This window comes from Orcinus orca, chromosome 10 (genome assembly GCF_937001465.1).
Source record: "Orcinus orca chromosome 10, mOrcOrc1.1, whole genome shotgun sequence".
NCBI classification, from domain to species: domain Eukaryota; kingdom Metazoa; phylum Chordata; class Mammalia; order Artiodactyla; family Delphinidae; genus Orcinus; species Orcinus orca.
This window is the reverse complement of record NC_064568.1, coordinates 56,866,676-56,894,503: the sequence shown is the minus strand read 5'-3', so window position 1 is coordinate 56,894,503 and position 27,828 is coordinate 56,866,676. Positions and strand designations below refer to the sequence as shown.

General features: G+C 38.6%; 1 protein-coding gene across 1 annotated transcript in view; it reads right to left on the bottom strand.

The window, feature by feature from the left end:
* Positions 1-313: 313 nt before the first annotated feature.
* The window catches only part of NEK10 (NIMA related kinase 10), a 321,275-nt gene continuing 293,760 nt past the window's right edge, over positions 314-27,828 (bottom strand). The window contains exons 34-37 of the mRNA XM_012536668.3: positions 13,406-13,514; positions 10,890-10,942; positions 10,754-10,809; positions 314-6,592 (exon numbers count right to left, since the gene is read on the bottom strand). Coding sequence (XP_012392122.2) covers positions 6,544-6,592; positions 10,754-10,809; positions 10,890-10,942; positions 13,406-13,514 — 267 coding nt within the window. The 3' untranslated portion in view covers positions 314-6,543. The remainder of the gene's footprint in view (positions 6,593-10,753; positions 10,810-10,889; positions 10,943-13,405; positions 13,515-27,828) is intronic.

Genomic DNA, 27,828 nt, shown 5'->3' with positions numbered 1-27,828 from the left:
CCTCTGGCAGGAATGGTGAGAGGGCGTGTGGAGAAAGAAGAGAGGTCTGGGGATGGGGCTGGTAAGAAAAAGATGCTCTCTTTGAGGCTCAGAGCAAATTGGAAGTACTCTCCCATCCTGTGGGCACAGGCCTTCATCTCAGACCCAGAGCTGTCCAGAAACTAGAAGCTCTGTGCAACGTGAGATTAGGGGTTGCACTTCTTTTTGATCCTCACAAACTCACCAGTGGGAAAAAGAGAATACAGGAAGCATTATAACTCAGTTTTGATCCACTAAATGTCAATAGACAAAATGCAATCAAAAGATTTTTCTTTTAAGTGATTTTCTTGATAATAAAATTTTTAAAAATAATTTTTAACCATTCAAACTTACAACCATTCAAAAGAAACTGAAATAGGGGTAAGTCTAACAAAGCATGCATCTTGAAACTACACAAATCTGATGAAAGAAATCAAAGGAAATCTCAATAAACAAAGAGACATACTGAATTCATGAATTAGAAAACTACGTGGTAAAGATGTGAATTCCTAAAATTAGTACAAGGTTACAATTCCTATCAAAATCTCAACAACAATTTTTGTAGACATAGGTAAGTTTTTAAGTGATTTTTGTTTTCCATTTTAGAAGAGTGAAAAGATGGACTCTTTTCACAACTTGTTTATCAACTGGCTTACTTGCAAACAACTGAAGTACCTTGAAGTATTTCTTTCCTAATTTAGCTAAGTATAACCACATGCAAGTCTGCTTGCATTTATCTATTTAAGTTCCATATAGATTTCTTGTAATATTATTGCACTGTCAGAGGAAATGGGCCTGAGAACATGGATGAAAGATGGGGAAGAAAACATGGTCCCCAGGGGAGAACCATGTTCACTTACTAGCAGATAAAGCTGTTTCTTTAGAATGCTTCACAGGGACCCTCTCCTAAGGACAAGTTACTGGGGGCCGTCTGCTACTACGCTGGGTGGTCTGCTTACCTGAGACAGTGCTGAGGTAACAGTCCAATGCACACTGGGGAGAGGTGTGATCAGTTACCTCCAGAAGACACCCGCAACAGGAATCATTCAAGTTCTGGAGCTCCCTGGTCCCTTGCCAACTGCTCACCACCTGGTGACCAGCCTGCTGGGTGATGCCAGGCATTGGGGAACCACTGGCCTTCTACCTGCCCTCTGACTTCTCAAAGCAGTTTTTAGCTGGGGATCATCTCACCTCCTTGAAAGGTTCATCTTTCCTCTTTGGCAAGTTAGGATTTCACTTCTGAGTGCTTGCATTTATTCATTTCTATCAGTGCTAATGTTGGGCTCATCCAAACAGTTCATCTATTCCTTCTGGACATGAGGTATCCCTGAACCAGCTCCATTTCTTTCAAAATTCGTGAGGTAAACACAGAGGACATGGAGGGCAAGGAAAGCTAAAATGTAATGCCATTTATAAGACTTATAATTCTTTTTCAGAACCCTGACTCAACTGGTGCTTGAAATGTAGAACTAAATCATGGGTTAGGAATATTTTATGAGATCCTTTCAGTCTGGCTTAAAGGTGCTAAGGCCTTAAAACATTTGTTCCTCTTGGTTTGTTATTTCTAGTCCAATCCTCTTTCTACTTGTTTTTTTGGAAACAGTTCATCACATTTGCAAAAACTTCAGCTAATTTTTCATTTGTGAGTTCACTAGGTCAATTCCAAGCACCTATTCAGACTTGTTGATAACCTATCAAAATAACAGTAACTTTCTCTAAAGACAAAACTTCCAACCTTGTTTAGGAGAAACAAGATAGGCTACTTCCACATGTTTACTTGAAGAATCACATATTTGCTGTAATACAATTTTGCTACCTCTAAGTGCAGTTCCTGAGTACAGTGCAAAGTTTCATACTACAGAATGAAAAAAGGAAGCTTGTCACATTTAGAGGAATAATATTCAGTTTTCAATTGAGAATAGAGTTCATTTACTTTTAACATAAAGCAAAAGACTGTATTTAAAAACTTTTATATTAATAGTTAATTGCTATATATGTGTAGCAAAAAAATCTAGCACACCTCACATACCACGAATGCTGCTATGATTTTAGGACATGTGATCTTCATTTTTAAAAACAACTATCACCCATAGTCCCAGAGAGCATGAAAATTTGCAATATCTATCAGTCACCCTGTCAAAGTCATAAAATCTTTCCTGTCCATTTTTCAAATTTCAAAACATCACAGCAGGATTGTAATCAACCATAACAGTAATATTTATAATATACAATTTAACTGTAATGACACATATAAGAATTTCTTTATCACAAAGTTGTTCCCCTGAGACATTTGTGTCTTCCTATCAGTATGGAAAACAGCATTCAAGGGTTGAGCACACTGATAGCAGCACATTTCAACTGGAAAAATAACCTATCCAAAACTGTAAATTTCCATCAAAGGATACAATCTGAAAGATACCATAAAGGTATATGTAAAATAACTTGTTATCTCATTTAGTTGTCAAACATGAAGAATTTCATGTTTGGATGGAATTTCATCCAAAGAGTCCAGGTTGACACAGAAGCGTTGAGGTTCCCTTGCTTGGGAGTCCTTCATAGCTGTATCTCTAATATGCTGAGAAACTGTGTCAGTTCTGATGCCTGTGCATTGTATCTCCAGTTGATTTCTGTGCTCGTGAATATACACCATAAATAAAGTCAAGGGAAAAACAATAAAAGTAGGTTTAAAAAGTTTTTCCTGCCTTCAGACAGAAGCTGAAGCCATTTCTAAAGGAATCCAGCATATTTAATGTACATGGCTCTTCACCATTCCCAACAAAAGAGAGAGGTAGCAATAAATATATTTTTCAATTCAGCATATCAAAAGGATGTGGATTCTATACATATTAATACTGATGGAATTCACTAAGCAATATTGTCACCTTCACACATCTTAAATACAAATGGTGATTAATTGATGATATTGCTGGGATTGCACATAATCAACAAGTCCTATGTTAGTTTTTGAACATCAAAATTCATAGTATTTAATAAGTCATAGATGGTATCTCTAGGAAGACCTTAACTCCAATTCAGTTCCATCATTTGGGTAAACTTCATAACAATGTTTCTTAATTAAGTTCTGCTTTAGAATGCCAAAATAGATGTACACATATCACCCAGAACCGCATAGATGTCCACACAAAACTCAGTAGTGTTTGTTTTCCCAGAAAGTTTCTGAAATGCATCTATGAGCTCAGGGTCTAGTGTACATGTCACTATTCTCTGAAGATCTCTAATTAAATATCACATTTCTGGAAGAAGATAAAGTTAACAAACAGTAAGCACATATGCCTGCTGCAGTCACTTCCCTGAGAATGAAATATTCTGCTTTTAAAAAGGAAATGACAGGGGGCTTCCCTGGTGGCACAGTGGTTGAGAGTCTGCCTGCCGATGCAGGGGACACGGATTCGTGCCCCAGTCCGGGAAGATCCCACATGCCGTGGAGCGGCTGGGCCCGTGAGCCATGGCCGCTGAGCCTGCGCATCCAGGGCCTGTGCTCCACAATGGGAGAGGCCACAACAGTGCACAACAGTGAGAGGTCCGTGTACCGCAAAAAAAAAAAAAAAAAAAAAGACAATTTCAAGTACACATATTCAGATAGAGTTTTTTTTAACAATATTTTTTTAAATTTAATTTTTAACTTTTTAAATTTAGTTTTTTAAATTTTGGCTGCATTGGGCCTTCATTGCTGCATGTGGGCTTTCTCTAGTTGCGGTGAGCAGGGGCTACTCTTCATTGTGATGTGCAGGCGTCTCATTGCAGTGGCTTCTCTTGTTGCGGAGCATGGGCTTTAGGAGCGCAGGCTCAGTAGTTGTGGCGCATGGGCTTAGTTGCTCTGGGCATGCGGGATCTTCCCTGACCAGGGATGGAACCCGTGCCCCTGCATTGGCAGGAGGATTCTTAACCACTGCACCACCAGGGAAGTCAAAACAAAATCAACAAGTATTTTGTGTATCAAAAATGATCTGAGAAGGCTGATTCATAATCTGTCCCATACAAATATTCAGCGACTTAGAATTAGATGAAATCACAGAGATTTCATTGCACAACAAAGAATTTAAAAATTATATAAAATAAAGAGAAAAAATTGAAATGCAATCAGGAAAAGAATGAGGCCTACTAAGTTCAAGTAACAACTTTGCACTAGAAGACAGTTTAGATAGTCAAAACAAAATGATCATTGTTTTACTGTGAAGGGAAGGGGCTCCTTGTTAACCTCCTTGCTGGGATGTGACCCCCTGCACAAAACGCTTCCCTTACCAGTGCCTAACCTTCCCTTAAAGTCTTGGTCTTGCACTGGGAGAATGCTGATTCAGTGACTGTCGTAGTTTAAGAATATATCATTTTGGCAAAAGAATGCATCTATCAGCTTAGAGCTGTTGATGGGCCTAAAGCTGCTGTTGAAAAAGACATTCGTTTGCTTATTTTTGTTAATTCTTACTAACTTCTAGCATAATACCTGCCATTTGTATGGTCTAGAAGTTAGTTGGAAACATTTTGCTCCTTTCTGGTCAATAAGGTATGCATTTAAAATTTTATGCATTATAGCACAGGGAGATCAGCTCGGTGCTTTGTGACCACCTAGAGGGGTGGGATAGGAAGGGTGGGAGTGAGGGAGACACAAGAGGGAAGAGATATGGGAACATATGTATATGTATAACTGATTCACTTTGTTATAAAGCAGAAACTAACACACCATTGTAAAGCAATTATACGCCAATAAAGATGTTAAAAAAATTTATGCATTTAAAAACACCTTCAAATAAGCAATTTCTCTTTTCTTACCAAGGTGTGACCTCTGAATACTATGCTCTTCTACACCATTTGAGAAGAACTTTATAGTTCAAACTTTCACCCTATAGCTTGGTTTGTTTCTAAATACTGGTTTCTATCACAATGAAAATTTGTGCCCCTCTAGGCCTGTGCCTCCTGTACAATAAAGACATGTGCCCATTCCATACATGAAAAGAGATAAAATATAATCATGTAGGTTCAAGTTAAGCTGGAATAGAAATAGAATTTTTCCTGGTTTAAATCAACAATATCATAGCCTTTTGACTTCACATGTAAATTTCACATGTGGATGAATTTGGTTGAAAGCTAAAACTGAAAATTTTCATTCCTGTATTCTCATCTATTACTTTAAATTACAGTGTGTTTGTAATTATTAATTTGGCTTAAAGACAAGGATTCACTGGTAATTTTCAAAGGAATGGGTTAAAGAGAATAGGATATAGTTTAAGTACTAAACATACTAACTGTAAAAATAGTATGGATTCACATTAAGAGATTTTTCCATACTACAGAAAAGATTATTGTGTTTCAACCACAGTACTAAATTTTATTTGATCATACTAAAAATATATCAATGTAAATAAGATAGAACGTAGTGAGAAGTAAATAAAAAGCATAATTTCAGGTTTCAGATTACTAATTATATAGATTTAAAATCTTCTTAAGTAGTTAGAAGTGCAGTCTGATTTGGCAATAATTTCTTGACATTATACCAGTTATAAGAAGCCAGTTGAAGAGATTTTAGCCCAATAAGAACCTAGAGAATTTTCACCATAAATTATCCCCACACAGGAATGGGACACTGTTTTGGTGCTCTGGGTTCTCTTTTCTAGAGACGTTTCAATGAATAAAGAAGACATTTATATTTTATTATATAACTTATTTTCATTTCAAATTCTCAAGCAATAAAAAATTTAAAAGCAATGTTGGTAATTTCAGTTAGGCAGGACTTGGAATATGGAATAGTGCATCTCTTTCATAGACTCTATGACTCTTCAAAGTGTCCTAAAAACACTATGAGTTTGATTAGCAGCAAAACATTAGCCTAATCAAAACCTTCCTCCTCCCCCATGCATATATACATATACACAAACTATACATCAATACATTCTTAGCTTAAATATGACAATTTGACTGTTATTCCCAGAGGCTGTGCAAGGTTACAAATACTGTTCAAGACCACTAGTACCCAACTGGTTAAGAGAAAACCAATCCTTTCATTAAAACAAACAAATAAAACTACAAAATAATTCGATCACATATTCTGAATTTCTTTTAAGATTAAAAACATTGAGGGATACAGTGAATCACCCAATATATTACTGTTCTGAGTTCTATAATTTTCTTTATCTAAAACTATCTTTTATACATAGATGCGTTTAAACATAGTTTCAGCAATTCTAAGTAGATTCCTTTGAAAAATATGACAAGTATTTTTTTTTTAACTTGGAGGAAAGTTCTACAAGGAGTGGGTTTTCTTCTCACAGATGAATTTTGCAGCATTTTCTCCCAGAAGCACACTGTCATCCTGTATACATGTGTCCTAAGGATGAAGCCTCTTAGCACTGGACCTCCAGAAAGAGGTCCTGCAGGCACCATGGTATGTTGGTCTTTTCTCTTCCACACTCTTTTAGCAGCACCCAATCTTTGGGCATCTTGCCAGTAGTGGTTGAAGTCCAGAACTTGATCTTCACTGGGAAAACCAAGTCCATTCAAAATGCAGCACTTTCATCTTTTGGTTGGGTGATTCTTGGTCCCCCATGGATAGGAGTGATACCTAGAAGATTCAAAAGTGGAAGAAGTTCTCTACAGTCTCAAATATTTTAGTTCACATATTCAGTTTCAAAAGCAGTAGCTCAGGTATATAAATAAATAAATCACAATGAAAAAAAGGTGATTCTAAACATGATGGAATGGGGAGATTTTTAGAAAGTTGACTTTTGCTAAAGTTCAGTGCTAGCATTTTCTTTCTCAAATTATAAATGTAATAGGAACTAATAATCCTACAGTGGAAAAATTAATACCCATCCAAAGTAACCTGTACATTAAATGCCTATTTTAAAGCAATGCAAGTTGATTCAATGTAGATTTCTTTTTCTCTCAACACATATTTCATTGTTACAAAGTAAAATATTAATATGTGCCCCTAAGTATAAAAGAATGGTATGCTGGTCATCTATTCATTCACAAAACTCAACAGTTTCACTCTCATTAGAACAGTGATAAAATGAAGGCACGCCAGGCTGTATCCTTCTGGTAAGGAAGCTAAATATTAATGTGTGCAAAATATAGGTAATCATACATCCCTGCAAATGACCACAAATAGAGCCCACCTGGGGCTGGCCCAGTTTATTTTGACCTTGTTTCATTTTCCTTGCAATCTCAACTCAGTTCTACTTCCCCTTCCCAAATCCCTCATTTAGGTTAGGGCTCCTTGCTGCTGTTTCTATTTTTGTTATCACTTTCTTTAATGCAGTATGTTGTGCCTGAGACATTCTTCCTACCAACTGCCTAAGCAGTCTCACCATTACTTATAACAGTTCTAGGTATCTTCCCCAAAGACAGCTAATAGCTAGATAATGGCCTTATCCTGAGACTTTCCATTTGAGAATAGCATCTCTCTAACCCTAACTAAACATAAACCCTATGATCTAAGCTGAAATGTTCCATGTCTTGGCTTAATGCTTTAGCTGCTGTCTGGATGCTTTGTAGATGTGTGTATAGGTTTGAACTGACAGTCTTAAGCTGTAAGCTTGAGGAATACAGGACTTATGTATGTAATTCCCTTTGCATGGTTATTAATCAGGATCATTTAATAATATTTTGCAATGATGGCTGTGATGACAATTAAGATGATGATGATGATTATGAGAACAATAGAAGATCTGACTAGATACTGGTGGAGGAGTTAAAACAATGTTTCTTATTTCAAACCACATTGCTAGGGAAGGTTTTCTCAACTTGTGTTCCAAGTAAAAGATGGAAATTCACTGGGTAAACAAGGTCAACAGACTTCTTTCCTAAAGTATATCTCAAAGTTTTCAATATAGTCATGTGTGTCAACATTCTCCCAAAATGGAAAAATGTACATTCAGGGTTTCCCAAATATATTTGGTCATGGAACTTTATTTTTCATATAACATCTATTATCATCTTTGATAATATTGGCTATTTACAAAACCTATTTGGGAAAATACACTCTACTGATTCTAAGTACTGATTCTAATTACCTCTACATGTCCTGTGATATTTAGCATCCTCTATCCTTTGAGTACGGAAAAATCATGACTGTCACAGCTGATCTGATTCATATTTGGAATTATGTACACTTTCAGTTTGTGAAGTATTAGGTACTTCTATGTGGAGCTTGACTTACTTCTTGGAAACTAATTGGGAATATCGGTAAACAAGTAATGGCTTTAAGCACAACCAAAGGTTATTTTCACTGGTAAACCGTGAAAACTGTCTCCCCCAATTATATATGCTATCACTGCTATTAGGAGCTGAAAAGGGAGTATCATGGTTATATGGATTTTTTTTTTTTTGCTGTACACGGGCCTCTCACTGTTGTGGCCTCTCCCATTGTGGAACACAGGCTCCGGACGCACAGGCTCAGTGACCATGGCTCATGGGCCCAGCCGCTTTGCAGCATGTGGGATCTTCCCAGACTGGGGCACGAACCCGCATCCCCTGCATCGGCAGGAGGACTCCCAACCACTGCGCCACCAGAGAAGCCCCTGGTTATATGGATTTTTAAATAGATGATTCATTTTTATTTGGAACATTTTAAGAAAATTTGATGTCATTTCCATCATATATTACTTTAACTTGATCGTTTAAATCATATCTTCATATTATATTCACAATTCTGAATATAACTGTAAATAAATTTTCACCTTTGTCATTAGGCCTCTTATTGTCTATTTACCATAAGAAGAAAATCTGCAATTTCTTTTAATACAGGAATATGTCTTTGAAAGTAGAAGTAATGTTTGATTTTTTAAAAACTTAATAACTGTAGAATTGAAAAGGATAACCATAAATTTCAAAATAAGACTGGAATTACTATTTCTAAAAAAGGAAAAATAAGAGCTCTTATAAGAGCTTCCCGAAGTTCCTTACCCCTGTTTTTTCATTATATTTAGCTGATTTTCTGCAAAAATTTGAAGACATCCATTGCCCATGATCCTGAGTCTCTGAGAAAATGTGATTAAAAAAATGATAAGCATGACTTTTGCCCCACTACAAGCCAATGGCACTTGAAATAATAAGTTGCTGAGAGTCAAGAACAGAGACATTCATACTATCCATGGAAGGCTGGATGTACTCAGATCAAGAGGAAAAAATGAAAATCCAAAATCCCTCCAGGGATGGGGGGAGAAGAGTTATAATGGAGATGGTTATTTCTATTAACAATATACCCTTGGAAAATGAGAATTACTCATCATTTCTCTGTGGTTACAAATCACAACAGGCCTAATGTACAAAGATAGTATTTTGGAAATATATTATCAAGCCAAAAGAGCAAGCAGCTGAATAATCTTATCTGTGATTCATAAGAACAACTCACTGAAACAGGGAAAAAAAAGGCTAACCTAACCTCAAAAAATATTCTAATTTCAATATAATGACCTTAATAGAATGTTCTTGAGACCTCTTTCTCTTTCCACGGCTAACAGTTATCTTTGGGGAAGACTTCTAGAATACTTTAAATAGTGGTCAACAGATAGTTTCATTAGCTAGACAGGAAGGTTATTCCTCCAGGTAGAAAAGCCCACTTAGGGAAAACAAACTCCACTGGACTATGTCTCCTAAGGCAACTTTGGCCATATAGGATGTGTAAGTGGTTACTCGTGGTCAATTTGATGCTTCTGTTATGAGTGGGCTCCTTGGAAAAGTCAAGAGACAGCTCATGTATAGCAGACACTGTCAGCGCCCATATCCCCTCTTTCAAAGCACTTCAAAGCATGCTGGCCTGATTCCTTACGGCCAGCACCTGCGTTTCTTTTCCTGAGGATATCTCTGGTCTCTAGAATCTTCTTTGTCCACCCTTACAGAAGGCCAGAAATGCCAGGGAACTAACGTCCTCTGGGGAAAAAGGCCTCAAACGATGACTAATGGAAATTAGAGATAAATACCATCCCAGCTCCCTCAGTCCATAAGTGGGAGAATTGAGGTACATGTTCTCCACTGGCTCTCAGATTTCCACAATGGGATCAAGCTCCAACCACCACAACAGTAACTTACTTGAAAATGAAATCTTTATTGAATTATTTCTTCAATCCCTTACCAGAGTTTCTTGGGATTGCCTCTCAAACTAATTGTACTCAAATCTTTGTGCCCTAAACTGTGCCCAACAGTAAAATTGCAGGAATCCATAACTGAATGAAATTGATATAAAATAGAGTATATTTTTAGATCACCAATAATGATTATTTTAGAAGATAACACAGCCCCAGTAAACTGCAATTTCTTATTTAGGGTAAGCAAATGGGAACACATAACAACAAATCCCTTTCCCACAAACATATCTTAAATTCACCAGAAGTGATTCTTTGTTTAGTTGCACTTTCCCCCTTGCATTCTATACAAATAATTGCTAGATTTTAGTCATGGACATTTGAGTTTCGGCTCTTCCAATATGGGACAAACATGCTTAATTTAAAAAAAAATGTAGAAATAATTTTCCATTTCATTATGTAGGAGTAAATTACTACTAAGTGATCACCCTTTCTTTTTCAACCAAGAATACAGCAGCTGCATCCATATAAAATATGGTCAACATACATTCTACTCACAGTTGTATCAAGTCTAAGCCAAGATATTTTACAAAAGTGTTTAAAATAGAAGGTTGGGGAAAACCTCTAGAATCAAGGATAGAGAAATTAGATCTAATATCCAATGGTCTAAATTGAATTTTCACATTTCTAGATCTCACCTGTTAGAAGTAAAGTTGTAATAACCACTTTCCTCTAGGACTTCTTCAATCACAATCTAAAGTTAAAAAATATCAGGTTAGTATTGAATTAAAAGCAACAAAATAAAATCATTCAGAGGCACCACAAAAACCTCACCTGCATCTGTTCATATGTTATCCCCTGCTCCAAATCAAAGCTGGAGGGTAGACCTGAAATAGATAAATTATGAAAAGCCTGACATTTGGTTCATGTTTTCTTAGATTTTATTGGCAATTATGATTCACATGCAGTGAAAAGAGGTCAGTTTCTTAGTGATGAAGATGAGTACTTACAAACACATTCCAAATTATCTTGGCTTTTGGGGTGGCCATCACAAAATAATACACAAGATTTATGTGCATTTCTCATGGTATAAATTGGCCAATTAAGTTAGGGGTGTGTGTGTGTGTGTGTGTGTGTGTGTGTGTGTGTGTGTAAGGATAGGGGAGGAGTGGTTCTAAACACAAACCTCCTGATAGGCAAATAAAAGATTAAGAAACTATTCCTAATCCACAAGGCAAAAAGAGTAGATATGTGCTAGAAAAAAAACAAATTCTTAGAGGAAGGCAGAAATAGACAGAGGAGGACAACAAAGGTCTAACCCTTGGCTATGGCTGCCAGGAGGGAATAAAATACATTTAAAATCAGAAGACAGTAATTCTTTTGAGGTTTGGTCTGAGTATGATATACCAGCACATTAACAAACCCCAGCACCACCCAAAGCAATGTTGACCAATTTCCACTCAGGTCAATCAACACTTATCACATGGAGGCCCAGGAGCTCCCCTGCCACTTACTTAGGAGAGAGAAAAGAGAATGGGTTGAAGGTTAAGAGGACGCACAAGGATGTGAGTGCTGGTAGCTTGTTTTTCAAGCCCAGCTTAAAGGTGTTGCCCAAAGTGCTCCCTGGTTCTGCTGTCTTTGCTTCTGTCCAGGCTGCCATGACTAGGGACACACCTGGTCTGCTCTGGGTAGGAGCATCCAGCTTCTGGAAGAGCCTGTCAACTCCCTCTCAGGATGCTGAGAGACTTCCACCAGAGTTCTTCACTCAGCAGGGCTGCTGTGGTAAGAAGTCTGGCCTGTGACTGACCTACCTGCCCAGGGGGATGCAAATGACTTTACTTCACTTAGTATGATAATCTCTAGATCCATACATGTTGCTGCATATGGCAAGATTTTATTCTTTTTTATGGCTAATATTCAATGATATATATATATATACCACATCGTACTAAGTGAAGTAAGTCAGAAAGACAAATATTATATGATATCACTTATCTGTGGAATCTAAAAAATAATACAAATGAACTTATTTACAAAACAGAAACAGACTCACAGACATAGAAAACAAACCTATGGTTACCAAAGGGGAAAGGGGGGGGAGGGATAAATTAGGCATATGGGATTAACAGATGCACTCTACTATATATAAAATATATAAACAATAATGATTTACTGTATAGCACTGGGAACTATATTTAATATTTTTAATAACCTATAAAGGAAAAGGAAAAGAATCTGAAAAAGAATATATATATATCTGGATCACTTTTCTGTACACCTGAAACTAACGCAATATTATAAATCAACTGTAGTTCAATTAAAAATAAATAAAAGCAAATGACTTTAGATAACAGTTTATCTCGATCTTACAGATTTCTCAGGGATGATTTTAAATGCAGTTCTGTCTACCCAGTTTAGCTGTATCCTAGGAGTCCAAGACTTAGGGAAAGTTTGATAATTAGTACATGAAGTGATTTGCCTAAATTAGGCAACTTCAAAAGCACAACAGGATTAGGCTTATTTTTTGTCTGAGTAGATGGCAAGTTTTCATTTAACAGTAAAAGTTTCACATCTGTCTGCCCCACTGAGAGATATAACTATAGTTTACAGGGATTCCGAAATTATTTAGGAATTCTGTAACCTCAGAGTAGCTTGAAGATCTCTTCTGAGGTCAAAAATATCACAAGAAAAATTACATTATGCTGAGTCCCTACTACTGGCTAAGTACTTTTTATATATTTACACTGATCATTGCTATAATCCTAAGATGGTTACCATTTTTGTTCCCATTTTACAGGCAAGAAAACTGGGGTTCAGTGAGGTCAAATAATTTGCTCAAGGTCAGCTACTAAGAGCTTGAGCTGAGATTTGAATCTAGGCATCCTGGTTTACAGAATACATACCTTTAATCCCTATGTTATATTGCCTCCCTATGAGAAATTTTTTCAAAAAAGAAAAAAAATTAAATATGTCTGATGTGGATTCTTCAGGTAAGTGTCAAATTTTCTGTTTTATTCAAGCTCTTCATTTCTGCTTTTTATCCCCCTGGATGTTTTTGAGCATTTGATTTCCCATCACCAGATAAGAAGAAGTAAAAGGAAATACAATTTACCCACACAGATTCTGTTTGCTTATGGTATTAATAAATGATCAAGGAAGGTGTCACAAGTGTGTAAAATAAATCTCAGGGAATTTCTAAATTCCTACTGTATGTCCTTCCAACTGTCACCACAGATAATCAAAATAAACTGTTTTCATTTTAAATTGAAGATAATCTTTTAAGGATAGCTGTTGATACAAACAATGTATTTCTTTGTGAAAGCCAGATTTCCTGTGTTGAAGACCATTACCTGTTGGGTTATTTGGGGATAGGCTGTTTCGACCTGATGAATGATGCAATAAATGGTAATCTGCTGTGAAAAAGTTGGGCTCAATTGGTTCTGGAGATCCCTGAGATAACTGAAACAGAAAAAGCAAAACTGCATCTTATTTTGCATTCAGAATCAAATGACATGAGACCTCTGTGTGCGTCTCTGCCCAGAAAAATTAGTGCTCTTCTGTTGTCAATCCCTTGTATACAGATAAAGACCAATCTTCTTCCTTTAAAAAAAAATGATAAATTAGATGCAGGCAAATTACAGTGAAAGCAAGTAGATAATTCCTGGTCACATGAAAATAAAAAAAATACTATATAGCTTTATGAGAACAAAATAAAACTGGATAGAAAAATAATGGCATGGGCCTGAGATATCAAAATGTTATTTTTGTCAGGTGTAGGAGGAATGAACTCCAATCATTCAACAAAACATAATTTTTAGCCCAGATCATTCTTGTTTGACCAAGGCAAACACATTTCTTAATACATTTTTCTAAATTACTTTTTTTTTTTTTTTTGGCGGTACGCGGGCCTCTCACTGTTGTGGCCTCTCCCGTTGTGGAGCACAGGCTCTGGACGTGCAGGCTCAGTGGCCATGGCTCACGGGCCCAGCCGCTCCGCGGCATGTGGGATCTTCCCGGACCGGGGCACAAACCCGTGTCCCCTGCATCGGCAGGTGGACTCGCAACCACTGCGCCACCAGGGAAGCCCCTAAATTACTATTAATTAATTTTAATCTCCAAACATTAATTCCCAACACTGTAAAGGAAAGAGTAATTCACTAAATGCCAGAACTTATTAAAGTTCCAATTGTTTAATGCCGTTCTATAATGATGAATTTTTTAAATGAAACTTTCAAAATCCTTTCACCTTTAATTCCAACTAACACTTGAGCTGGCCAAGTTTTTGCACCTGTGTAAAACAATATACTTTTAAAATGTCGATACATATTAATAAACCAGAAACAAAAGGCACAATTTAGACTATTCGATAGTAGTTACCTTGGATTCACAAACTCTATTCATGAATTAAAACATAACATGGTTCAATCATTTGAGCAAATTGTTTGGCAGTTCACAAATATGCCCACCCTTTAAGCCAACAATCCCACTCTTGGATATACACACACAAGAGAAATGAGTACTTCTGTTCATGAAAAGACATGTACAAGAATGTTCGTAGCACATTTATTCGTAATAATCAAAAACTGGAAAACCCCCAAATGCCCACAGGATAGATAAATATATTGTGGTGTGCTTATCCAATGGAATTTTGCCAAACATGAAAAAGAACACACTGTGGATGTACACAGCAAGATGGATGAGTGTTGAGCAAAAGAAGCCAGACACAAAAGGATACACAATGTATAACTTCATTTACACATATTTTCACAACCGAGAAAAGCTAACCAATGGTGACAGAGATCAGGACAATGATTACATTGTAACAGGTAGTAGAGTTTGACCAGGAAAAGGCAGGCAGGAGCCTTCTTCTGGGCTGGAAGTGTTCTATATATCGATATGGGTGGTGGTCACATGGGTGAATATATATGTAAAAGTTCATGGAGCTGTATATGTACTTCACTGTATACATTATGCATTTTATACATTAATATAAACATTTTATATTAGCAATTGATAATTATTCCATCAATATGCTTTGGATACTATAAATAAAAATCATTTTTGAGTTTTCCAGTCTTCATATTGCCAACGAATGCTACACATTAGAAAAAAGATATGAATCATCCTTTTATATTCTTGAAAATTTATTTTCCTTACTTTAGTGACAACTGATAAAATTAATAACCCATCTGTAAAATGACAAGATTGTAAGACTGTAATAGTGTAATGCAGGAAGATTTTATTCACTTAATAACTTTCTCATCAGTTCTATTAGGAGGCAATGCAGATAGCCTTAGCATTCTGTAGTTCTAATATCTAAGGTAGTAAATTATTCCAACTGAACTTCTTAATATGTCTTGTAATGCTGAAAATGATTTCCTGGTATTACCTTCCAAGTGACTTCAGATGGATTTTTTTTTCATATGGTTGAGCATAGGAGTAATTTGGCTGCCTGAAATGTTCATCCCAATTATTTCTTAGAAAGCTTATTTAAGTCAACTTAATTATTAAGTGAACACCTTGGAATCCTAAAGATTTCACAGACAGGAAGATGCACAGTATCAATATGTGAATTGTTACATGGAGAGGTCAAAAGAGTCATTTTAAGATGACAGGACAAGTTCTTTTCATTGATTCAAACTTTGAAGAGAGGAGTGTTTGATGTTTCCAGAGCCTGTGTCACACTAGCAGTCTTCTAGCCTAAGAACTGTGAATTCTCAGAGGGATGGGACCATGGAAGAAGCCAAGGACTAAAATCTTTAGTCTTGTGTTTGAGACCCAGATACATTTATTTTTATCCTAGGAAATTTCCAGAACTTTGTTTTGCAGTTCAGTTTTTTGATGTATACTATATTCTTTCAGCAAATCTTTTTTGCCCCTTACTATGTGACCTGAACAGGTTTTGTAAATCAGAAATGTAAACCTTTCAATCCACATACACTGATGATCTGCCTAGCTTATTAGCACCATGCTGGGCACCATGGAGGACACAGAAATGATCTGGCTTCCATGAGACTTGCAAATTGACTGGAAAAATAGTCTAATGTATATAAAACAAGAGGGCAATGCATTAAATAATGAAGTGTGAAATGAGACTGTGAGATCTAAGCTTACACAAAAAAGGATGCTTCATGAAGACCAGCATGGTTTTCAGAAGCTCTGTAGAAGAAACACTAGAGCTGAAACTCAAAGGCTGGAATTGGGTGGGATGCAAGGAAGTCAAGTGAACATTCCAGGTGAGAGGAACTTGAGGGCACAGTCTGGGTATTGCATATTAATGGCAAAGTGATAAAGGGCTATGACATTAGTCCATGTTATAGAGGCTTGGGGATTTAGGTTGAAGAGAGGAACACAAGTGTTATTCATTAATTCAGGGAGTATTTTTTATTCAAAAACATTCTTTAACTTAAAATTTTAAAAAATTTAAATATTTTTTAGCCACACTACACGGCATGTGGGATCTTAGCTCCCTGACCAGGGATCAAACCCATGGCCCCTGCATTGGAAGCACAGAGTCTTAACCACTGGACCACCAGGGAAGTTCCCAGGGAGTATTCTTTTTTAAAAAACAGCAGGTTCAGGGGCTTCCCTGGTGGCGCAGTGGTTAAGAATCCACCTGCCAATGCAGGGGACAGGGGTTCGAGCCCTGGTCCGGGAAGATCCCATATGCCATGGAGAAACTAAGCCCCGTGTGCCGCAACTACTGAGCCTGCACTCTACAGCCCACAAGCCACAACTACTGAGCCCATGTGCCACAACTACTGAAGCCTGTGCGCCTAGAGCCCGAGCTCTACAACAAGAGAAGCCACTGCAATCAGAAGCCCACGCACCACAACGAAGAGTAGCCCCTACTCACTGCAATTAGAGAAAGATCATGCACAGCAACGAAGACCCAACACAGCCAAAAATAAATAAAATAAAATAAATTTATAAAAACAAAAAAACAAAAAAACAAAAGGTTCTTTTTAGTTATCCATTTTATACATATTAGTGTATATATGTCAATCCCAATGTCCCAATTCATCACAAAACACCCCCCCCCTCATGTTCCCCCCTTGGTGTCCATACTTTTCTTCTTTACATCTGTGTCTCAATTTCTGCCCTGCAAACCAGTTCATCTGTACTGTTTTTCTAGGTTCCACATATATGCATTAACATACGATATTTGTTTTTCTCTTTCTGACTTACTTCACTCTGTATGACAGTCTCTAGATCCATCCACGTCTCTACAAATGACTCAGTTTCATTCCTTTTTATGGCTGAGGAATATTCCATTGTATATATGTACCACATCTTCTTTATCCATCCATCTGTTGATGGGAATTTAGGTTGCTTCCATGTCCTGGCTATTGTAAATAGTGCTGCAATGAACATTGGGGTGTATGTATCTTTTTGAATTATAGTTTTCTCTGGGTATATGCCCAGTAGTGGGATTGCTGTGTCATATGGTAGTTCTATTTTTAGTTTCTTAGGGAACTTCCATACTGTTCTCCATAGTGGCTGTATCAATTTACATTCCCACCAACAGTGCAAGAGGGTCCTTTTTCTCCACACCCTCTCCAGCATTTGTTGTTTGTAGATTTTCTGATGATGCCCATTCTAACTTGTGTGAGGTGATACCTCATTGTAGTTTTGATTTACATTTCTCTAATAATTAGTGATGTTGAGCAGCTTTTTATGTGCCTTTTGGCATCTGTATGTCTTCTTTGGAGAAATGTCTATTTAGGTCTTCTGCCCATTTTTGGATTGGGTTGTCTGTTTCTTTAATATCGAGCTGCATGAGCTGTTTATATATTTTGGAGATTAATCCTTTGTCAGTTGATTCATTTGCAAATATTTTCTCCCATTCTGAGGGTTGTCTTTTCATCTTGTTTGTAGTTTCCTTTGTTTTGCAAAAGCTTTTTAGTTTCATTAGGTCCCATTTGTTTATTTTTGTTTTTATCTCCATTACTCTACAAGGTGGATCAAAAAAGATCTTGCTCTGATTTATGTCAAAGCGTGTTCTTCCTATGTTTTCCTCTAAGAGTTTTATAGTGTCCGGTCTTACATTTAGGTCTCTAATCCATTTTGAGTTTATTTTTGTGTATGGTGTTAGAGAGTGTTCTAATTTCATTCTTTTACATGTAGCTTCCCAGTTTCCCCAGCACCACTTATTGAAGAGGCTGCCTTTTCTCCATTGTATATTCTTGCCTCCTTTAACAAAGATAAGGTGACCATAGGTGCGAGGGTTTATCTCTGGGCTGTCTATCCTGTTCCATTGATCTATATTTCTGTTTTTGTGCCAATACCATACTGTCTTGTTTACTGTAGCTTTGTAGTATACTCTGAAGTCAGGGAGCCTGATTCTTCCAGCTCCATTTTTCTTTCTGAAAATTGATTTGGCTGTTCAGGGTGTTTTGTGATTCCACACAAATTGTGAAATTTTTTGTTCTAGTTTTGTGAAAAAGGTCATTGGTATTTTGACAGGGATTGCATTGAATCTGTAATATGCCTTGGGTGGTAGAGTCATTTTCGCAATGTTGATTCTTCCAATCCAAGAACGTGGTATATCTCCCCATCTGTTGGTATTATCTTTAATTTCTTTCAGCAGTGTCTTATAGTTTTCTGCATACAGGTCTTTTGTCTCCCTAGGTAGGTTTATTCCTAGGCATTTTATTCTTTTTGTTGCAATGGTAAATGGGAATGTTTCCTTAATTTCTCTTTCAGATTTTTTATCATTAGTGTGTAGGAATGCAAGAGATTTCTGTACATTAATTTTGTACCCTGCAACTTTACCAAATTCACTGATTAGCTCTAGTAGTTTTCTGGTGGCATCTTTAGGATTCTCTATGTGTAGTATCATGTCATCTGCAAACAGTGACAGCTTTACTTCTCTTCCAATTTGGATTCCTTTCATTTCTTTTTCTTCTCTGATTGCCATGGCTAGGGCTTCCAAACCTATGTTGAATAATAGTGGTGAGAGTGGACATCCTTGTCTTGTTCCTGCTCTTAGAGGAGATGCTTTCAGTTTTTCACCATTGAGAATGATGTTTGCTGTGGGTTTGTCGTACATGGACTTTATTATGTTAAAGTAGGTTCCCTCTATGCCCACTTTCCGAGAGTTTTTATCATAAATGGGTGCTGAATTTTGTCAAAGGCTTTTTCTGCATCTATTGAGATGATCATATCGTTTTTCTTCTTCAATTTGTTAATATGGTGTATCACATTGATTTGTGTATATTGAAGAATCCTTGAATCCCTGGGATAAATCCCACTTGATCAAGGTGTGTGATCCTTTTAATGTGTTGTTGGATTCTGTTTGCTAGTATATTGTTGAGGATTTTTGCATCTATATTTATTAGTGATATTGGTCTGTAATTTTCTTTTTTTGTAGTATCTTTGTCTGGTTGTGGTATCAGGGTGATGGTGGCCTCATAGAATGAGTTTGGGAGTGTTCCTTCGTCTGCAATTTTTGGAAGAGTTTGAGAAGGATGGGTGTTAGTTCTTCTCTAAATGCTTGATAGAATTCACCTGTGAAGCCTGGTGCTGGACTTTTGTTTGTTGGAAGATTTTTAATCACAGTTTCAATTTCATTACTTGTGATTGGTCTGTTCATATTTTCTGTTTCTTCCTGGCTCAGTCTTGGAAGGTTATACCTCCCTAAGAATTTGTCCATTTCTTCCAGGTTGTCCATTTTATTGGCATAGAATTGCTTGTAGTTGTTTCTTAGGATGCTTTGTATTTCTGCAGTGTCTGTTGTAACTTCTCCTTTTTCATTTCTAATTTTATTGATTTGAGGCTTCTCCCTCTTTTTCTTGATGAGTCTGGCTAATGGTTTATCAATTTTGTTTATCTTCTCAAAGAACCAGCTTTTAGTTTTGCTGATTTCTATTTCATTTATTTCTGCTCTGTTCTTTATGATCTCTTTCCTTCTACTAAGTTTGGGTTTTGTTTGTTCTTTCTCTAGTTCCTTTAGGTGTAAAGTTAGGTTGTTTATTTGAGATATTTGTTGTTTCTTAAGGTAGGCTTGTATTGCTATAAACTTCCCTCTTAGAACTGCTTTTGCTGCATCCCATTGGTTTTGGATCATTGTGTTTTCGTTGCCATTTTTCTCTAGGTATGTTTTGATTTCCTCTTTGATATCTTCAGTGATCTCTTGGTTATTTAGTAACATGTTGTTTAGCCTCCACGTGTTTGTATTTTTTACGTTTTTTTCCCTGTAGTTGATTTCTAATCTTAGTGTTGTCGTCAGAAAAGATGCTTGACATGATTTTAATTTTCTTAAATTTACTGAGGCTTGATTTGTGACCCAAGGTGTGATCTATCCTGGAGAATGTTCCACGTGCACTTGAGGAAAAAGTGTAATCTGTTTTTTAATGGAATGTCCTATAAATATCAATTAAATCTATCTGGTCTATTGTGTAATTTAAAGCTTGTGTTTCCTTATTTTTTTATTTTTATTTTTTTGTGGTACATGGGCCTCTCACTGTTGTGGCCTCTCCCATTGCAGAGCACAGGCTCTGGATGCACAGGCTCAGCGGCCATGGCTCACAGGCCCAGACGCTCCGTGGCATGTGGGATCTTCCCGGACCAGGGCACGAACCTGCATCCCCTGCATCGGCAGGTGGTCTCTCAACCACTGCACCACCAGGGAAGCTGGTTTCCTTATTAATTTTCTGTTTGGATGATCTGTGCATTGGTGTAAGTGAGGTGTTAAAGTCCACCGCTATTACTGTGTTACTATCGATTTCCTCTTTTATAGCTGTTAGCAGTTGCCTTATGTATTGAGGTGCTCCACTGTTGGGTTCATATATATTTATAATTGGTATATCTTCTTGGAGTGATCCCTTGATCATTATGTAGTGTCCTTCCTTGTCTCTTGTAACATTCATTATTTTAAAGTCTATTTTATCTGATATGAGTATTGCTACTCCTGCTTTCTTTTGATTTCCATTTGCATGAAATATCTTTTTCCACCCCCTCACTTTCAGTCTGTATGTATCCCTATGTCTGAAGTGGGTCTCCTGTAGACAGCATATATATGGGTCTTGTTTTTGTACTTCTTCAGCGAGCCTGTGTCTTTTCATTGGAGCCTGTAATCTGTTCATATTTAAGGTAATTATCTATATGTATGTTCCTATTACCATTTTTTGTTTGTTTTGCGGTACACGGGCCTCTCACTGTTGTGGCCTCTCCCGTTGTGGAGCACAGGCTCTGGACGTGCAGGCTCAGTGGCCATGGCTCATGGGCCCAGCTGCTCCGCGGCATGTGGGATCTTCCTGGACCAGGGCACGAACCTGTGTCCCCTGCATCAGCAGGTGGACTCTCAACCACTGCACCAACAGAGAAGCCCCCTATTACCATTTTGTTCATTGGTTTGGGTTTGTTTTCGTAGGTCCTTTTCTTCTCTGTGTTTCCCACTTAGAGAATTTCCTTTAGCATTTGTTGTAGAGCTGGTTTGGTGGTGCTGAATTCTCTTAGCTTTTGCTTGTCTGTAAAGCTTTTGTTTTCTCCATTGAATCTGAATGAGATCCTTGACAGGTAGAGTAATCTTAGTTGTATGTTCTTCCTTTTCATCACTTTAAAATGTCATGCCACTCACTTCTGGCTTGTAGAGTTTCTGCTGAGAAATCAGCTGTTAACCTTATGGGAGTTCCCTTTTATGTTATTTGTCATTTTTTCCCTTGCTGCTTTCAATAATTTTTCTGTCTTTAATTTTTTCCAATTTGATTACTATGTGTCTCAGTGTGTTTCTCCCTTGGTTTATCCTGTATGGGACTCTCTTCACTCCCTGGACTTGGGTGGCTATTTCTTTACCCATGTTAGGGAAGTTTTTGACTATAATCTCTTCAAAGATTTCCTTGGGTCCTTTCTCTCTCTCTTCTCCTTCTGGAACCCATATAATGCAAATGTTGTTGCATTTAATGTTGTCCCAGAGGTCTCTTAGGCTGTCTTCATTTCTTTTCATTCTTTTTTCGTTTATTCTGTTCTGCAGCAGTGAATTCCACCATTCTGTCTTCCAGGTCACTTATCTATTCTTCTGCCTCAGTTATTCTGCTATTGATTCCTTCTAGTGTAGTTTTCATTTCAGTTATTGTATTGTTCATCTCTGTTTGTTCTTTAATTCTTCTCGGTCATTGTCAAACATTTCTTGCATCTTCTCAATCTTTGCCTCCATTCTTTTTCCGAGGTCCTGGATCATCTTCACTATCATTATTCTGAATTCTTTTTCTGGAAGGTTGCCTATCTCCACTTCATTTAGTTGTTTTTCTGGGGTTTTACCTTGTTCCTGCATCTGGTACATAGCCTTCTGCCTTTTCATCGTGTCTCTCTTTCTGTGAATGTGGTTTTTGTTCTACAGGCTGCAGGATTGTAGTTCTTCTTGCTTCTGCTCTCTGCCTCTGGTGGATGAGGCTATCTTAGAGGCTTCAGCAAGTTTCCTGAGGGAGGGACTGGTGGTAGGTAGAGCTGGCTGTTGCTCTGGTGGACAGAGCTAAGTAAAACTTTACTGAGAAGCAGATGCTTCTCTGCTGATGGGTGGGGCTGGCTTCCCTCCCTGTTAGTTGTTTGGCCTGAGGCGACCCAACACTGGAGCCTTCCTGGGCTCTTTGGTGTGGCTAATGGCAGACTCTGGGAGGGTTCACGCCAAGGAGTACTTCCCAGAACTTCTGCCACCATTGTCCTTGTCTTCACAGTGAGACACAGCCACCTCCTGCCTCTGCAGGAGGCCCTCCAACACTAGCAGGTAGGTCTGTTCAGTCTCCTATGGGGTCACTGCCCCTTCCCCTGGGTCCCAATGTGCACACTACTTTGTTTGTGCCCTCCAAGAGTGGAGTCTCTGTTTCCCCCAATCCTGTTGAAGTCCTGCAATCAAATCCCACTAGGCTTCAAATTCTGATTCTCTAGGAATTCTTCCTCCCATTGCAGAGTTCCCAGGTTGGGAAGCCTGACGTGGGCCTCAGAACCTTCACTCCAGTGGGTGGATTTCTGTGGTATAAGTGTTCTCCAGTTTGTGAGTCACCCACCCAGCAGTTATGGGATTTGATTTTATTATGATTGTGCCCCTCCTACCATCTCACTGTGGCTTCTCCTTTGTCTTTGGATGAGGCATATCTTTTTTGGTGAGTTCCAGTGTCTTCCTGTCAATGACTGTTCAGTACTTAGTTGTGATTTCACTGCTCTCTCAAGAGGGAGTGAGAGCACATCCTTCTACTCCACCATCTTGAACTGCAGCTTCCTGGGAGTATTTTTAAAATCAACTATTGTGTGTCATGCACAGATCCAAACAATGAAAACAATCAATGGTAGCTAAATATTGTATTCTTGGAGCTTACTGCCTAATTAGGGAGAATTATGTCTGTGAAATATCCACTTGTATATTTGCAAAATTGTAAATATGCTGAAAGCATTGAAGGCAAGGCCTGTGGTTCTAAGAGGTAACAGACAGATTTAACTTAGGGAAGGCTTTCCTGAGAAAATGATGCTTATGCTGAGAGCCAAAATAAAGGGTCAGAGTGAGTAAAGGATGGAGTGGGAAGAACATTATAGGCAGAGGAAAGAGCATGTGCAGACTTGGGAGGAAGCAGCATGGTAGATGGGCACTGTAGTCAGTGTGGAGACAGCAAAGGGCAAGAGTGGTATGAGGTGAGGGTGGAGAGAGAGGCAGGGCTTGGACCAAACAGGACTGTGAACACCATTGGCGGGGATTTTGGCATTTTATACTAAGAGCCCCCTGGACAATGTTCTGTGGTGTGTGTGTGTGTGTGTGTGTGTGTGTGTGTGTGTGTGTGTGTGTGTGACATGATCAGATTTCTGTTTTGAAGAGATCACTCTGGAAGCAATATATGTAACAATTTGGATGGGGCTGGGACTTCAGGGTGAACATAGGCAGATCATGAGGAGGCTCCTGCAAATAACGGAGGCCTAGGCAGTGGGACTTGGAGTTAGATGGTGAGGCATGAAACTGGACATAAGTGTTTAGGAACACTGGAAAAAGTCTGGCAAAATGAATTGGAGAACAAGTAGATCAGCAAGAAGTGTGACACTAGTGCAAGAGAGGGGTGCTAAGAGCTTGGACTAGGTGGAAACCAAAAGGAAGGAATAGCTATGGAAGACCAAATATTCCCACTTAATAACAATGATAGCACCTATGCCATTGATTGAGTACTTACTACATTCTAGATACATTTGACATTCTATTTTGTTCTTACAACTACTTTGTAAGGTAGGCATTATCCTCATTTTACAGATGAGGAATCTGAGAAGTAAAGTAATTTGCTCAAGGAGCATAGCTAGTAAGTGGTAGAACAAGGGCTAGAACCCAGGGCTATAACATCAAAGGCCAACCAAAACCACCTACACTATGAATATTCCCCAGGTGTTAATGACTTAGGAGATGCAAGAGATAAAGTGGAACAGTTGAAAGTGACCACAAGGTTTAAAGACTGAGCAGAATGATAATGGATGCTTCCAATGATATTCGATGTGGACAAAGGAAGGAAGCAGGTGGTGAGTTCAATTCTGGACATACCAGATGACAAAGTAAATGTTCACCCAGTAGGTGGAAATATGTGTGATACAACAGAATCTTTCAAAGCAGTGGCCTCTCAGGCTGGCTGAAGCTGTGAGGTGGCTCAGCAGTCCCAGACCGGCACTGTGGGGCCCTCTCTTGGCTCATGAGCTAAGAGGTGTACCTCCCATCTTTGGCATGTATGTTCTGTTTGGAAGAATGTGTAAGAAAATTCCTTCTGAACTGACATAAAAGGGCTCTTCTGGGGACTCCAATCGAGATGGTGGAATAGGAAGCAGATCTCACCTCCTCCCACAAATACGTCAAAAATACATCTATATGTAGAACAACTCTCACAGAATACCTACTGAATGCTGACAGAAGGTCTCAGACAGCCAAAATTGCAAGAGAGATCACCACATAACCAAGTAGGACAAAAGAAAAAAAATAAAGGAAGTGAGACAGGACCGGCACCCCTGGGAGGGAGCTGTGAAAGAGGAAAGGTTCCCTCACCCTGGGAAACCCCTTCACCAGTGGGGAGATCACTCAGGACAGAAAGGGAGATCCAGAAGCTCAGAAGAGAGAGTATCAGCTGGCTTGAGACAGGCAGAACAGCAAGAGACCAGCACAGAGGGTCTGCACCTCCTCCCTGCACTCCCCAGCCTGAGACGTGCATCTGCTGCTGTGGGCAGGGGCTGGGTGCTGAATCTCAGGATTCAGAACACAGACACAGGGAGAGGACTGGGGCTGGATGTGCAGGGACAGCCTAAAGGGGCAGGACCATGCTTTGGGCCACAACCAGGGGTATGTGGAGGAAGGAGACCAGGTCTGCCATAGAAGCGAAGTGTTGTTAACAGGTGCAGGAAGGGAGGGACAGGGACCATCATAGCAGCCTCTTTCTCAGCATGATCACAGCTGGTTCAGTGCCACCTCTGTGACTTCTGGGAGCACACAAGCACCAACAGGCTGCCCACATTCAGAGGTGAGGCTGAAATCAGAGTTCATCCCCAGGAGTTGTGCAACTTAGGAAGCAGGGCTGAAATCTGAGCCCTCTCCCTGTGGCTGTGCCATCTGCAGATTTATGCCACTGCCACCAGCTTTGTAAACTCAGTGCCTGCAGGACATCCAAGTGGACAACGGGTGCTCCCGTGGCTGGGGCAAGTCCAGCATTAGCAGCTGTCGGCTTTGCAGGTACGTGCACAAGGAGGCAGGGCCAGAGTCTGGGCTGCTTCCATATCTCCTACAATGGGTTCAAGTGCATGACTACTGTGGTCTTGGTACCTGACTTCAGTGGATTGGTGCCTATGGATCTGCACTGGTGACTTTGTGAACACAGTGCCTGAGGGACACTGGGGCCAATTGCATTCCCACAGTTAAGGCAGGGCCGAGGGCAGTGCCAGCAACAGTATACTGTGTGAGCTCACACAACAGGTGACAGGCAACACCACCAAGCACACTCCTGGGTGGAGAGCTCCTGCTGAAGAATACTCAGTGGCTCCTCTCCTAGTGTGAGGGCTTCAATCTTGCCTACCTCATGCTGCAGTCAGAAACGGATATGGGGGCTTCTACTCCAAACACTAGAAAGTAGACCCTGTCCCTGACAGGATTGTGACAACCACAGAGCAAAGAGGAGGGCCCACTCATATCTAGTGCAGACTCTGGTCATCAAAACACCAGTCACACCCACTATCAAAGGGATAACAGCCAGTACACACTGGGGAAAGACCCAGCAGGCATCCATACTAAAAGCAGCACTTGCACCAAAAATATTAAACCCACGCAGGCTACACAGGAACTCTCCCACATAAAAACAGCTCTCCAAGACCACAGTAGATAACTCTTTCTCCTAAACTCATAGAGTCAGAGAAATACAAGTAAAATGAAGAAACAGAGAAATCACTCCCAATTAAAAGATCAAGAGAATTCACCTGAAAGTACAAACAATGAAACAGACTTCTTCAGTCTAATAGACTCTGAGTTCAAAATGGAGGTAATAAAAATATTGAAGGGATTAAGAAAGTCTATCAATAGAAATGTAGATTACTATAAAAAGGAACCAGAAACTATAAAGAGGAACCAAGAAGAAATATAAAACTCATTTGCTGAGATGAAAACTGAGCTAAAGGCAATAAATGGAAAATTGAATAACACAGAAGAACAAATAAGTGATCTGGAAGATAGAATAATGGAAATCACCAAATCTGAAAGCAGAAAGAAAGACAAATGAAAACAAAATGAAAGCAATATACAAGACCTATGGGATAATATGAAGCATGCCAATCTACACATAATAGGGATCCCAGAAGGAGAGGAAAGAAAAAAGGGGATAGAAAATATATTTGAAGAATCATGGCTGAAAACTTCCCAAACCTAAAGAAGGAAATGGACATCCAGGTATAGGAAGTGCAGAGGATCCCAAACAAGATGAACCCAAACAGACCTACACCAAGACATATTATAACTAAAATGGCAAAAGTTAAATAGAGGATTTTAAAGGCACCAAGAGAAAAACAAAGAATTCATTACAAGGGAACCCCCATAAGGCTATCAGCTGATTTCTCTACAGATGTTGCAGGCTAGGAGTGGCAAGATATATTCAAAGTCTTGAAAAGGAAATACCTGCAACCTAGTATACTCTACCCAGCAAGATTATCATTTAGAATAAAAGGAGGGATAAAGAATTTCTCAGACAAGCGAAAACTTAGAGAATACAGTGATAACCTATCCTAAAAGAAATATTGAAAATTCTTCTCTAAATACAAAAGAAGCAAGAATCAATAGGAAAGAGAAAAATCACAATTGGAAAGTAAATCATTTAAATAAGCCAGTACACAGATTTTTTAAAACATCAAAAAATTTTTGTGTTAGCATATGATATTTGTTTTTCTCTTTCTGACTTACTTCACTCTGTATGACAGATTCTAGGTCCATCCACCTCACTACAAATAACTCAATTTCGTTTCCTTTTATGGCTGAGTAATATTCCATTGTATATATGTGCCACATCTTCTTTATCCATTCATCTGTCGATGGACACTTAGGTTGCTTCCATGTCCTGGCTATTGTAAATAGAGCTGCAATGAACATTTTGGTACAAGACTCTTTTTGTTAACACATATATATGGAATCTAAAAAAAAAAAAATGTCATGAAGAACCTAGGGACAAGATGGGAATAAAGATGCAGACCTACTAGAGAATGAACCTGAGGATATGGGGAGGGGGAAGGGTAAGCTGGGAAAAAGTGAGAGAGGGGCATGGACATATATACACTACCAAACGTAAAA